The sequence below is a fragment of the Pavona decussata genome, unplaced genomic scaffold (assembly GCF_977016875.1).
Source record: "Pavona decussata unplaced genomic scaffold, jaPavDecu1.1 SCAFFOLD_4, whole genome shotgun sequence".
NCBI classification, from domain to species: Eukaryota; Metazoa; Cnidaria; class Anthozoa; order Scleractinia; family Agariciidae; genus Pavona; species Pavona decussata.
The window spans coordinates 2,015,746-2,029,667 of record NW_028145428.1 but is presented as its reverse complement, the minus strand read 5'-3'; the positions used below and the strand labels follow the sequence as shown (position 1 = coordinate 2,029,667).

The window sequence follows — 13,922 nt, the reverse complement described above, 5'->3', positions numbered from 1 at the left end:
ACTTCAGGGTCACTATCTTTCAAGGTTGGCACTTCAATCATTGCTGGCCAGGAGGTTTCTTCCTTCCAAAGGCGCGCTGGACCATTTAACCACCGACTACTCTTCAACATCTCGTCAAGCCTTAACCCCTTGGATGCATCATCTGCTGAGTTATCATCTCGGTTGACGTATCTCCAGTATGAGGTGGACGATAAGCTACGAATCGTGGTGAGGCGATTCGACTCAAAGGTGTGAAACCGCTTAGTGCCATTGTTCAGACATTTTAACACTGTAGTAGAGTCAGTCCAGTTACCCACTCGATCGATCTTGATTTCCAACTCTTCACGAATGATTTGGTTCAGCTTAACTGAGATAACTGCTGCAGATAATTCCAACCTTGGAATAGTGATCTCATGGATGGGGGCTAGTCGAGCCTTCCCCATGGCAAAGCTACAATGGATTCTGTCGAAGACATCAACAAAGCACAGGTAAGCTACTGCTCCGTACCCTACACGTGATCCATCAGAGAAAATGTGCAGCTGAACACTCTTTGTTTCGTTAAAGTCTTTCGGCTTAAACCATCGTTCAATTTGAAGTCCTTGTAATTTTGGAGGGTCTTCTAGCCAGTGCAACCACTGAACCCTTTCATGTTCATTAATTAATGGCACTATCCCAACCTAGCCTTTTCCGGCAAAGTTCTTGTAGCAATAGCTTGGCCTTCATTATGAAGAGGGCAATGAAACCAAGTGAATCAAACAACGAACTCACAATTAACAAGATCCCACATTCTGATCATTGGCTTCTCTTCCAGCAGTTGCTGAGCGTTGGCTGACACCTCCCAGACAAACTTGTCGGCTTCTACATTCCACCTCAAACCAAGCGCACATGCAGTCGGTAAATTTTCTAGGTCCAGGTTGACAACTGAACTTGTTCTTTCTGATTCTGGTATTCCAGCTAACACGTTCTGGTCATTGCTAAGCCACTTCGTCAACCTGAAGCCACCTTTCGCCAGCAATTCACGTAGTTGTGAAGACAGACTTAACGCAATCTCGGGTGAACTGACAGATTTCATCAAATCATCAACATACATGTTCTTCTTCACAATTTGGACTGTTACAGGGTCGAATTCTGTCTGATAAATCGATGCTGTTTTCTTTAGGCAAAAGCTCGCACAACTTGGCGATGAGGTCGCATCAAATAGGTGTTTCACCATACGGTACTCCTGTGGTTCCTCATTCAAGTCTCCATTGGTCCACCAAAGGAATCTTAATACATCTCGGTCTTCAGGGTCAACGTAAACTTGGTGAAACATAGCCTCAATATCGGCTGCCATGGCAATAAATTCTTGGCGAAACCTGATCAACACACCTACTAATGAATTCGTTAAGTCAGGGCCTCGTAACAATTGCTGATCGAGGGAGGCTTCATGGTACTTTGCACCACGATCAAAAACCACTCTGACTTTTCCTGGTTTCAGCTGGTGTGTCACAGGGTGATGTGGAAGGTACCACACTGGTCGTTCTTTTGCATCTAACTCTTCCCTTGGCACTCTCTGGGCGCGTCCCCTAGCTATGTACTCTTGCATAGTGGTTCGGTACTTCGTAAGCAAATCGTTATCTTTAAGCAGTCGCTTCTTCAGAAGTTGTAACCTTTGTTCTGCCATTGGTTTATTGTTGGGCAGATATGGTGATTCTTCACGCCATGACAAGGCAACTTGGAAGTGGTCACCCACTCTTTGCAGGGATTGTTCCATCTTGTTCAAGGCTTTGTTGTCTTCAACTGATGGAAGGGTGTCTATTCCAACAACAGCGTCCTCAAAATCGGTTTTCCATAGCCGCTCGAGTTGGCGATGCAAGATTTCGTTATCAGTGTCATGTTTAACATCTTCCTTTGGCTGAAGGAAGTTTACATGCATTTGATGTTTTGCTTTATTGCTGTCTTTTCCTTGCGCTCCACTAACAGTTTTCTCTTGTTTCCTTGTGAAATCTGCATTTCCTTACACTAAACCAGTTTCTCTGTCGAGGGGAGTTCCATTACACAAATGTTCAAACGGCTCGATGTTGGGGTGGACTCCTCTTGAGTCAACTGACTTTCCGTTGTGCGGACAAAGTTCACAGAACAGCCGCGATCTCCTTTCTGATCCTCCATTGGACCAATCACCGTCCATCCTAAGCTGTATCGGATAGCTATCGGCTCATTGCGTTCACCAGATTTACACTTAAGTGGAAGGAACAGGCCGGGATTCTCCTTCAGTCCAATCAACAGCATAACTTCTCCAGTTTTTATCACTGGAATGTCAATATCTCGAAGGTGAGGCCAGCGGGCAAGGTCTTCTGTCTTCATGATGCAACTTGTAGAAATTGGCATGTTATTGACTGTTCTTACATTCGACAATTCAACAGTAACTGACTCATTCGTAGATTTCACAACCAAATCTACAAGGCAACTTTCCACCTGCGCTGAGCACGTCATTCCAGTCAACGTGAAACTAAGTCTATCTCCATCAAGCTTAAGTTCTTTCGCTAGCCTTTCGTGGCACAGTGTCACCTCCGAACCATTGTCAAGCAAGGCATATGTTTCAACCATCCTGCCACTGCCTTTTCCTTGAACTGACTGGCACGATCCCAAGACACACTCGGTTTTCTCCGGCCCCAGTTGTTGCCACAGCGGTTTCTCTATCGTTGCCGGCCCCAGTAACATTACTAGGCAAAGCATTTCCTTGTCTTGCTTGTGACTGTTGTTCAGCATTACCATGGTCTGAATCAACCTTATTTTCTCTAAGACCAGTTCCAGTTTTAGGCTCTCCTCCAGATGCTGTAGTTTAACGATGCATTAAGGTGTGGTGATTACCTCCACATGCAGACTTCTGGCATTTGAAATTCATTTTAGGACATTCCTTAGCAATATGCCCCTTTACAAGACATTGGTTACAAAGTCCACCTTGTTGCGCACATTTCCTCTTCTCTTCATGTGTGAAACCCCTGAACCTCTCCCACTTCCATATTTCGTGTCCTCGGGAACAAACCAGACAAGGAGCTTGCCTGTTTACAAAATCTGGTCCTCTCCCATGTTCAATCTGACGACCACGTCTTGGTTCAGTTCCAGTCAAGAACTTTGATGAATCTGGGAGAGGTCTGCTCTTATCTCCCTTACTTCTTCTGAAAACTGCTTCTTTAGAGGGTCCAGTATTCATGTCGTGTCCAAACTCATTGTCCACCAACTTGACCCTTTCTTTGATAAACTTCACAAAATCTTGAAACTTAGGTCTACGATCTGATACAATGATTTTCCCAGCGTACTCGGTCCATTTTGCACGGAGGAACATCGGCAACTTCTTAGTAAGTTCCCTCAAATTGTTCATGTGGTTAAGGTCAGCCACATAGTCATTGCCCATTCCAGTCATGGTTCGATTACCATTATCCAAGTGTCTACCAAATTCCAATAAGGAAGGTCCATCCGCATTCTTCAGGCCCCGGGAGGGGGGGGGGGGGGGGGGGTACTCCCCTATACAAGGTATATAGGTATGTGCCGCCCCAAAGGGTATGGTTTTTGAGCCGTTTTGGTCTGAAATAGGGTATAGATTTTGACAATTACGGTCTGAAATCGGGTCGGGTTTTTGGGGCGGGGAACATTTACGAAAGCTTGCAAACACATTTTTCTTCTCAGTACGTAACTGGAACGACTAACTGATAGCGAGAAAAAGAAATAGATAAACTATGTCATTCCAGCTTACTTTTACTCCTTGCGTCAACTTCCGTTCGGCACTGATGCATAATTATCAGGTCAGAAAACGGGTGTGGAAAATGGCATGTTTAAGTCTGAAATAGGGTCGCGATTTGAAGACCCGGGCGGCACACCCCCACCAATAATTCTGGGGAATACCCCCCCCCCCCCCCGGGTCTTCAGGCTAAAAGACGTAACAGCTTCGTTGTTTGTGCATCTGCAATTATCTGCGGCTTTCCAAAATTCTCGCGTAATGTTTCCTTTGCTACTCGATAACCATCAGAAACAGGTAAATTTGCACAGCTCTCAATTGCTTCTCTTGCCTTTCGCGTACTGTGCTGGATCAGTAGTTGTAGCCGCCTAGAGTCGTCCGGGTTGTCCTGTTCCAAATAAGTTTCGAAGTTATGAATAAAGGTCACATATCTGAGTGGGTCTCCGTAAAAATTGAGGTACTCAACTTTTGGCGAGGTAGCCACTTGTCTCAGTGCCTTCACCATTTCCTTTCCACTGTCAAAATGCTGTACTGGACTGGTGTTGTGCAGAATCTTACATTTTGTGACGATTCTTTAACAGGCTGTCTATACAATGTCTGTGAAGAATTAATACTGGATACCACAGAATCAACAAATAGAGGAGTAGAATCCCTACTTAAAAAGTAAGCAGTGGTGCGTTGCAATTCCCGGGGTTGTACTTCGGGTACAACTGACGAACTTGTGACTGGTACTTGTAGATGTCACGGATGATGTAACAGCACCAGCAGTTTTAAAGATAGGGTTATCCAATGAGGACGTAAATCTAAGCTGTCTGTCACTTGACGGACGAGAGACTGGTTGTGAAGTTGCATAACCATTTGGCTGAACTGAGTTATGCAATGCGGCAGGAACAACAAGGATGTCCTGTTTAGAGTGTGGTGTAAATGATCCAGGAACTGTTTCATTTAAATACAGTACCGCTTGAAACTATGGGACCATTTGCACGCGGTAAAACCTCGTCTTTGCCGAACGTGATTGCCGCGAATTCACCGCGGTGGGACGAAAACCGCAACCGCAGCAAAGACGAAAGCAACCGAAAGCCGCGTGTCGACCGATGCATCGACCGATACTTTACCGATACTTGACCGACGGTTCACCGATATATTGCCGACACACTGCCGATGCTATCGCGACCGACTGTCGGTCGATCTCTAGACCGAAAGGGTTCCAATGATCGGTCGATACATCGCCTATATAGCGGCCGATGCTCGATCGATACTCGCCCGCTACTCGACCGACAATCGACCGATACTCGGTGGATACATCGACCGAGATATCGACCGTCAGTCGACCGTGACTCGACCGACATACCGACCGTTACCATCGACCGAGGCCCCCTATAAAGGCTGGTTTCCATATGATCGCGGATCGCAGATCGCAGATCGCAATAAGGTCTGCGATCGTCTGCGATCATATGGAAACTACTTCTGCGATCGCGATCGCAGACGATCGCAGAAGATAGAACCATGTTCTATCTAAAGGCTGGTTTCCATATGATCGCAGACGATCGCAGACCTTATTGCGATCTGCGATCTGCGATCCGCGATCCGCGATCCGCGATCATATGGAAACCAGCCTTAAGACACAAGATCCCATAAATATCCATAGACGTCGTAAGAAAATGGCCAGATTAACGGAAGCGTTGTGTGGACCTTTGAATTCAAAGGTATTATGACTTTGATAGTCGACCATTTTATTGAAGGAAGACCATTGTTCAAAAATTTTTACATTCAAATAACAATAAATTGAACCATCGTGTTAACTGTCACGTCGTAGTTTCCTTCGTATTGTCTTGTTGGACATTTTTTAATTTTAAGTTTCATTGTAAATCCTGCTTTGCGGATGTGCTCGACATCTTCATCGGAAAGTTTAACGGTCCATGGCAATGTCAGTTCTTCACCATTCCATGGTGTCAAATATTGACTTCGTAGTGGTTTTTGACGAACACAATCTTTGTTGATGCAAAATCGGAAATTTCTGTTTTAAAATTGGTTGGTCTCTATCTCTCGGTTTCCAAAGAGCTGTTTCCTCGATATGAAGCTCAGCTTCGGAAATTGCTTTAAAGCATGACAGACAATGTGCATCCTTCCCTGATGGTTTTCGCTTTAAACGCCACGTAGGCCGTGGTTTGCTTCCAATTAGGTTTCCGCGATACTTTTCCGGGAGACTGTCTGGTGCTTTTAACAGACGACACTTCTGCCTCAGTAAGAGCTATTTGCTTATTATTATTTATTTTTTATTTATTTAATTTTTTTTCTCGCAGCTCGCAGCTCGCAGCTCGCAGCGCGCAGCTTGCAGATGTGAGCTCGCAAAATCCTCGGCCCGGAGTCCTAATGTGCCTCCTCGGGTTTTGGCCGTCTGGGCCAAAACCATGCGGGGGCAAAAATTGAGATGGAAGTGAACAGGATATTAACGGTCCTTAACTTGTGCAGTTGTTGATAATTGCTCTCATATTCGAATTCTTCCTACAACGAGAAGTATTTTGTAAAATATTCTTCCTGCTCTAAAGTTAAAAATGTCGGTACTTTCCAGGGTCAGCTCTCACATATTGTAGACTGACAATGCAAGGCTTACTTGGTTCCAAACCGTAAGTATGAAGCTATTCTAGTATTGTTATTTTAGGAAAGTGCTTCATTTTCGACCAACTTCGTAGTGATTTCTTGAGTGTGTGTGAATAGCTGTACGTTCATTAATACTTTCCACAAATCTCTCTGATAATTTCAGGAAGAAGGCATATACTTGCAGGAATTTCGGGACGAATGAATAAAACACACGTTTACTGACAAAATGTAGAAGACTGGTTTAAACAATAGCCTTTTAGTGAGTAAACGTAACTGCAATTTTGGCTCGCACGCCCGTCCGTTAAACTTTGTTGAAAAAAGGCTTAGATGATATAAAATGTGTGTTTACACACGATGCGACCTACAATAAAGTATCGGGACGATAAAGACAATGGCTACGTTTGGTAGTATGTTATTACACGGAAGGAAAATTAGATACGAAAGGTTTCCGGAGATTTTTTTTGTTTTGCTTTTTTTTAACCCAGCGGAAAACTGAGCCATAAATACAGTTCCCTTAAGAGATTAAAGGCCCGTTTAAACGGTTTCAACAATTTGACCATCATTCTTTCAACAATATTTGAGTAAATGTTGGTCAAATGTTGAATGGAGAGTTAAAACGGCTTCAACACCATTCAACATTTTCGAGAGCAAAGGGAATGTTGAATCGATGTTGAATGGAAGTTTAAACCAATCTGAATTTGATTTAACAAGCTTTCCACATTTTGACATTTTCAACAACGTCGAACTACCTGTTCAAACGCCCCCGAAGTTTGGTTCAACAAAGTGTTGAACGCATGTTGAAGCGCAGGGCTTTGATGGTTAGTCCGCGTTTGACCGCAGTCAAACGTAAAAGTAAGAAGAGTTCGTCAATGATCAGGGTTTTTTTTTTCCAGCTCAAAGATGATGAGTTTCCTGTGAGTCTGAGTTTACTAAATCATTTTACGATATACTTAAGTGGGTTCAAGTCCTTTTAAAGCGAAGTATGTGAAGTTTCGTCGGCGCTTTGTATCTTTGTTTTCTGTTTGAGTGTGTGATATCCGGAACTGAACCGCCGATTCATCTAATGGTCTGATACCGTTTTGCACAATTTCGTAACATGATTTAGTAAACTGTTCACAGACTCACAAAAAACGTATCAGATTTGATATCTCAAAGTATAACCTTATCTTTAACACATATTTAATATCTAGAAGAATACTTTATATCTTATATGATCTCATTGCATCTTATCTTATTTCGTCTTATCCAAACCTCTATATTACGGGCACCAAGGGGACAGGAATAAGTGTCCGTATTATAGAAGTGACCGTTTTAGAGAGGTAGGCTTTATACGGATTTCAGTCTCTCAGGGACCAAGTAAACTGTCCGTAATAGAAGGGTGTCCGTATTATAGAGGTGTCCGTAAGAAGAGGTTCCACTTTATTTATTTATTCATTTATTTATTTATTTATTTTTATTTATTTATTTATTTTTTTTATGAGTACTCACGTGGCAACGACACGTTAGCGAAAAATTGCTCTTCCATCGACCTGCCGCAACAGGTGTGATAGTCATCTAAGGCAATCCCAATAGACAACCCCCCTCCTCCGCTGATAAGAATCACCTTTCTGTAATCGGACTGGTTGTTGTCAGAGGCATAGAAGAAGTCGCGAGGGAAGCAGTTAAGGTCAGCCAGTGACAGCTGTCGAGTTACACTTTTTGCACAACTCAGACCGTCCCTTGGGTAGACAAAATACATCACATCATTGGAGCTGTTTTTCGTTTGATGAGCTTGCATCGTGAACTGCTCAACCCAACCACTGTGAGATGGGACTCGGTCGAGTTTAAAGTCTGTAGCATCTTTTTTCACAAAAGCAATTAGCGTTTGCGTCACTAAAGCAAAAAAACAAAACAAAACAAAACAAAACACAGAACAAACGGTCACGGTTTTGTTTCTGAATAAAAGGACAAGTAAATAAATTGATAAAGTAGTGACTAAATAAAGTAGCTACGTTTAATCTATTTTTCTATTACTGATTATGTCTCTAGGTTTTCTTATTATCTGTATTAATTAAGTGTTATACTCACCCAGTTGTTTACACGCTCCACTGTTGAATATAATGTTGTCGATGGCTACATCACTGTCCCAATCAGTTCCTCTCACTCCCTCCAAGACAATCTAAAACAAATGTAAGAAGGACGTATTCAAAATATATAGTCATCTTTCATCTTTCAGTTATATACCACCTCCGAGCTTGAAGATGGCTTTCCTTATAATGGACCATATTTGAAACAAGTATTGAACCATACATGACAAAAATGTATGTAGGTTTAATTTTTTCTACTGGGTCAGTTATATAGAATATAGATGTATGCCTTATTCCCTTCTCTTGCCAGCCACTTTCTTGTTTTAATTGTAATGTACATTTGCGAAGAACACGTTGATCAAACCAAACTAAAAGACGCCTAAGACATCTTCTGCTCTCTCTCAGTCAATTACGCCGGCTAACTGCAACTGCGAATGGTCCTTTAATTAGGTGATAAATAATTCTTGTCAAATGTCTTTCTCGTACATACCACATTAATCGTTTATTGTCTTTTCAGTTAACTTTGTAATGCACTTGAAACATTCTAAGAAACATCAAAGCAAGTATATCACCTGGTACTCAGCAGAAGAATTAAAGAATACAGCAGCCTCAAACCATTGATCGGGATGATTGCCACTTTTGATCCATTCAACTGTTTCATTGTTGTTTGTCTTCATGTAGATTATCAAGCTTCCAATAGAACCCCCATACATGTGATACATGATTGACATACAGTTTTCTCCTTGCAATTTAGGGCTTATAAGCCTCACGTTGTCGCCATGTTGACGCGGTAACGACGCTTCCAAATATGCGTACGCCCCATTACCTACAGTAACAAAAAAAAAAAAGGAAAGTCGAACGTTTACGTGGCTACACAACATATCCCTGCTTCTTTCAGAAAGGTTTCTTTTATAATGAAAAAAAGAAAAAACGTTTGGATATCCACTTTACGACTGCAGTGTTTTTTAATGAAATAAGAAGCTGCAATCGCAAAATTGAGCTTTTTTCAGCATAGTACATGTATATTGATTGTCAAGTTGAAACGGGAGTCAGGAGAGAGCTGACAAGATTTTCTCTAAAACAAGCAAAAAACCTCTGCCAAAGGCAAGGCTACCGTACACAGCTGTGATTCTTACTTTACTGAATAAGGATCGTACAACGGTCTACCTTAATTGGAGCTTGGACATACAGATCTATATTTAAGCGAAAACAATTTAATAGTAAATGAAACATTACGTATACCGAGGAGAAAAAAATCTTTCCGAGTGCTCGTCTTTCGCAACGAATGGGACCAAGTTGTTCTCGGCATTTTCCGACCAGGTGCAGAGGCCTTGTAAGCTCATGATTTTTAGTCGATAGTGTACCTTTAAGAGACTTAAACGTTTGGTGATTTTCATGGTGATGAAACTGAAAACGTCAAAGCATTTTTTTTTCAGGTAAATTTCTGAAAAGTCGTGAAGTTTCATGGCGTTTGGGCAAATATTAAAAAAGTTATTCAGGTTCAAGTCACCGAGGCCAGAATTCGTCTCCCCCCAGCCCCTCCTCGGATCTTAAATGTAAGTGTGGCTTCTCGAAAAGAAAAAAAAAGTTAACCTTAATAAAAGTGACAAGGCGATATTAAAGGATCTGATCTGAATCAAATGAAAAAAATCGAATCTACGCGACCTAGCTAGACATATATGCATAAATGATATGCATAATAAAAGTTCGCCTGCTGGGTATACGCCGGTTTCTTCTATCTTAAAAGCCGGATCATAGGGTAGGCTAAGGATTTTCACTCTCCCCGATCCAATAACTAATTAAGGCCCTGCTGTCCTTTGCGAGCTCGTGACTAAAGGATAAGCGCTTCCCGAAAATTTCAAAGCACTCAACCAGTCGACTTCCCGGAGCGTTTGCTATCGCTCTACAGCCGATTTGGTTACACACTGCCAGCGAGACTGGTGTAACTCGTCCTTACAGAGATTAAGAGTTTTATGTTTACGTTTAATGTGAACGGCGGAGATCGCGTTTTACCGCAAATTCTTAGATGAAGTTTGCCGTCCGCCGTTTACCATTTTAAATTGAAAACGAATATATAATTTCGCATAACCCTGGCGTCCGTCGACAACGCGAAAATTTATTTGCAGTGTTTGTGCATTGAATATTAGCCTAACCTATGCAAAATTTATGGATTTGCCTGACGGTGACATAACTGTTGTTATTGAGAGACGTCAAAGCATCTCAAGAAAGAAACATTCAACACGATAATTGGCTCTTTAGTTGACTGCCTTTACAAAGGTGTTCTTGTCCTATGTTTCACTTTTGATAAAGTGAAAGTAAAACTTGCGAATTTTATTATTATTTTTTTATTATTGCTTTTTATTTTCCTACTCCGCAAAGGATCTTAAACAGCTGTCCCACTCGTACTTCCATTGGCTATTGGTCTATAATTATATTCATAAGTAAAATAAATAGGCGTCTAGCTACCTGAGACGTCAGCTTGAGGTCCTGTCCTCCTACTGGGAGTGCTCCCTGAGTTTATACTCCAATTAAACATTGCTCTTCCTGTGTTGTCATTTTCCCAGCTACAAAAAGTCGAATCGTCGAAATCACAGTCTAAACCGAGGAAAAAGCATAACAGAACAAAACTATCAGTTTAAAAGCATATATAAACTCAGCTATTTACGAAGGCGCTTTCATTTAAAACAATGAGCTTTTGTTCTATAATGACTGGAGCGGTCACATACGTATAGCTTCCGCTCTCTTTCGCCTCAGGCTCACCTCTCTCCACCATTTATTTAGCCTCAGGGGTTACTTTTTGTGCCAAGAGAGCACGTGCAGTTAGATACCGCGGTCAGCTAAATCCCAATTAAAAACCACCTTCACATCCTTGCTTAAGGGGGCCATCACGCACAAGATTAAAGGGCGAAATTGACGCACAAAAAACATCTCAATTCTTTTTTGAGGAAGTTTGTTCCAAAAGCAAACAATAAATTTGGCTTCCAAAAATTCTCACAGTTAAATTACTTGACGCAAACAATGCAACCGTGTGAGTTTTCTTCTAATGGCGATGTGAAGCTAGAGTGGTTGTAACTTGAATAATGTCATTCCATAATGCCCGTTTAATCATTTGAAATGGCTGCCAGTATGCAGGCAGTTCCTTTTGTTCTTGATATGCTTTTGTGTTATAATATTGAAAGAACTGCTACTGAAACAAGTTTAGGTAGGAAGTGTTTTTGTTATTCTCCTGCAAATAAAATGGGCACCCAACTGTTCAGCTCTGTGAGCATCTGTTCTAATTTCCCCAACGTTAATTATTACACATTGAATGAAAATAACATCAAACAATATATAGGTCTTATGAAAAAGAAATATATCTCTTATTGGCACCAAACCCTTCAACACTCACAAAAACTCAGCTTTTATTACACAATCAAAAAAACGTTTGGCCTCTCTGCTTACCTAGATCTCACAAGGAAAAACGCTTCTAGGAAAGCATTAGTGAAACTAAGAATAAGCAGCCACAAGCTTTTGATTGAAACAGGAAGATACGACAACATACCCCGTAATGAAAGGGCGTGTAATGTTTGCAACCGTAAAACCATTGAAGACGAAATTCATTTTTTATTAGATTGCCCAAGTTTATGTTCTTTTCTAAAATAGAACCTAGCCTTCCATTTACACGACTATTAGTAAAAGAAACTTTACTATCGCATATAATGAACTCAACAGACTATTTTATAAACACTCAATTAATTTCATTTGTTTCCTCGTGCTTCGAATTGAGAGGTAAACTTCTCTCCGGAATGATTACTTCTACTGTATGAAAAGTTTAAAATAAGCAAAGACTTCAGTTACTTTATTTTATTTTATTTTATTTTATTTTAAGTTATCTTAAGAATTAGTTAACGAATCAATAATTAGCTATGAATAGCTTTTGCGATACTGTATTTGTTATAGTCATGCAAATAAAGCTTGTTGTTGTTCGGGAAGGCTTCAACCGCTTCGGAAATTCGCCAGTCGGTTGGGAGAAAAATTGAAATAAAGTCACAGATAAATTGCCGTTAAAGTGCGAAATAAGGCCAGCTGGCATTTTCCGAAATCCAACGGGTGATGGTGCTCACTAGGGCTGGATTTTCTGAGACGTACAAATCCAGCTAAGAATCACAACAGACAGCTGTGTTAGCGCACAAAAATATTGCTTTTATTAATATAACGGCTCGAAGATGCTATTGGAAAGTAGAACACGTTTCAAATATTGTGGTTTGGTCACCTGAAATTGGCTGCAAGAACAACCTTTGTGAACTGAAACAATCACTCAATTCACAGTCCGTCCTTATTTTAGCGCTTCTACGCTTCTAACATCTTGCAGCCTGCTCAGAAAACTAATTATTTTCTTACATAAAAATGCTTGGGAGGTATTAAAGCAGATATTTCCTGGATGAATAATCCATTTAGAACACAAAGTCTGACAATTTTCATATATCAAGGAATAGTACCTGAATCTTCAAAGACAATTAAAAAAAAAGAAGAGAACTAAAACAATTTTATTCCTCATTTTGCCGAAAGGAATACTTGCAAGTACTTGTTATCAACCTTTATGCTGTTATTAGAATACAGAACTCACCCAGAGGAAGATAACCGGAATTGTTTCTTGCTGACAACTGCCTTGGGAAGAAGAAAAACAGCGTGGTGCAGGCAATAAGCCAGTTGTTGCTCGAAGCCATGTCATTAAGCTGCCCTTTCCGTCCTTTCAATCGCCAAGGGATAAAGAAATTGTCTGAACAATTCTAATGGCACCTGCAACCTAAGCGCGGCAACATGGTTTGTCGTTCACTCGAATGATTTAGAACCAAAAAATAATAATAATAATAATCGTGATTGTTATTTTAATTTAAAATTCGAATCCGTCAGCAATAATATCTATTTGTATATACCACACAAGTGAATAGTGCTTTTCGCGCGCTGATTGGCTAGCTCAGAGGTGATTAGCCAAGTACTATTCACCTCCGAGCAGCCGAAGAAAAACAAGATGGATTCCCGTTTCGCTACGGTCACTTAAGAGGAAAATATTTCGATAAAAGAGACGGCTATTACAAAAAATACAAGTCAAGCGAGACGGAACTTTCTACAATAAGAAATCGCTTACCGCGCGGCGCGCGAGATTTTAAAGTTTCCCACCATTTGTCGGTATATTGTCAAAAATAAAGTAATTTTTGGTCCACTTCTTATTCAGCTTGTGTGGTATATACTAAAACAATCATTCACCTCAGTGTCGGTGAAAGTGATGGATATTTACCTCGCCGCCTCCACTTTGGTGAATAATTGTTAAATAATAAGAACATCGAATGAATACGTCAATAACAAGTAGCAGATAGCTTGTGAATAGACTAATTTCAATATATTAAGTTTCTAGCTTGTCTACGAGGCTAATTATTCATCTTTTATGTAATTTCTGTTACTTTATTTCTTTGAGTCTCGTAACCAAGTACGAATTTTAACATATAAAAATCGGTCCATTGAATTGGGGCCATAGTAAATTTAAATTTAAGCGTAAATTACAACATACAAAAGTAGGGTTG

At 40.8% G+C, this 13,922-nt stretch overlaps 1 protein-coding gene across 1 annotated transcript in view; it reads right to left on the bottom strand.

Annotated features, from left to right (window-relative positions):
* The window catches only part of LOC146489723 (uncharacterized), a gene marked incomplete at its 3' end in the record, with an annotated part of 83,995 nt that extends 70,333 nt beyond the window's left edge, over window positions 1–13,662 (bottom strand). The window contains exons 1-5 of the mRNA XM_085104886.1: window positions 12,968–13,662; window positions 10,828–10,956; window positions 8,934–9,187; window positions 8,363–8,453; window positions 7,784–8,167 (exon numbers count right to left, since the gene is read on the bottom strand). Of these exons, the coding sequence (XP_084961012.1) occupies window positions 7,784–8,167; window positions 8,363–8,453; window positions 8,934–9,187; window positions 10,828–10,956; window positions 12,968–13,067 (958 nt within the window). The remainder of the gene's footprint in view (window positions 1–7,783; window positions 8,168–8,362; window positions 8,454–8,933; window positions 9,188–10,827; window positions 10,957–12,967) is intronic.
* Window positions 13,663–13,922: the final 260 nt, after the last annotated feature.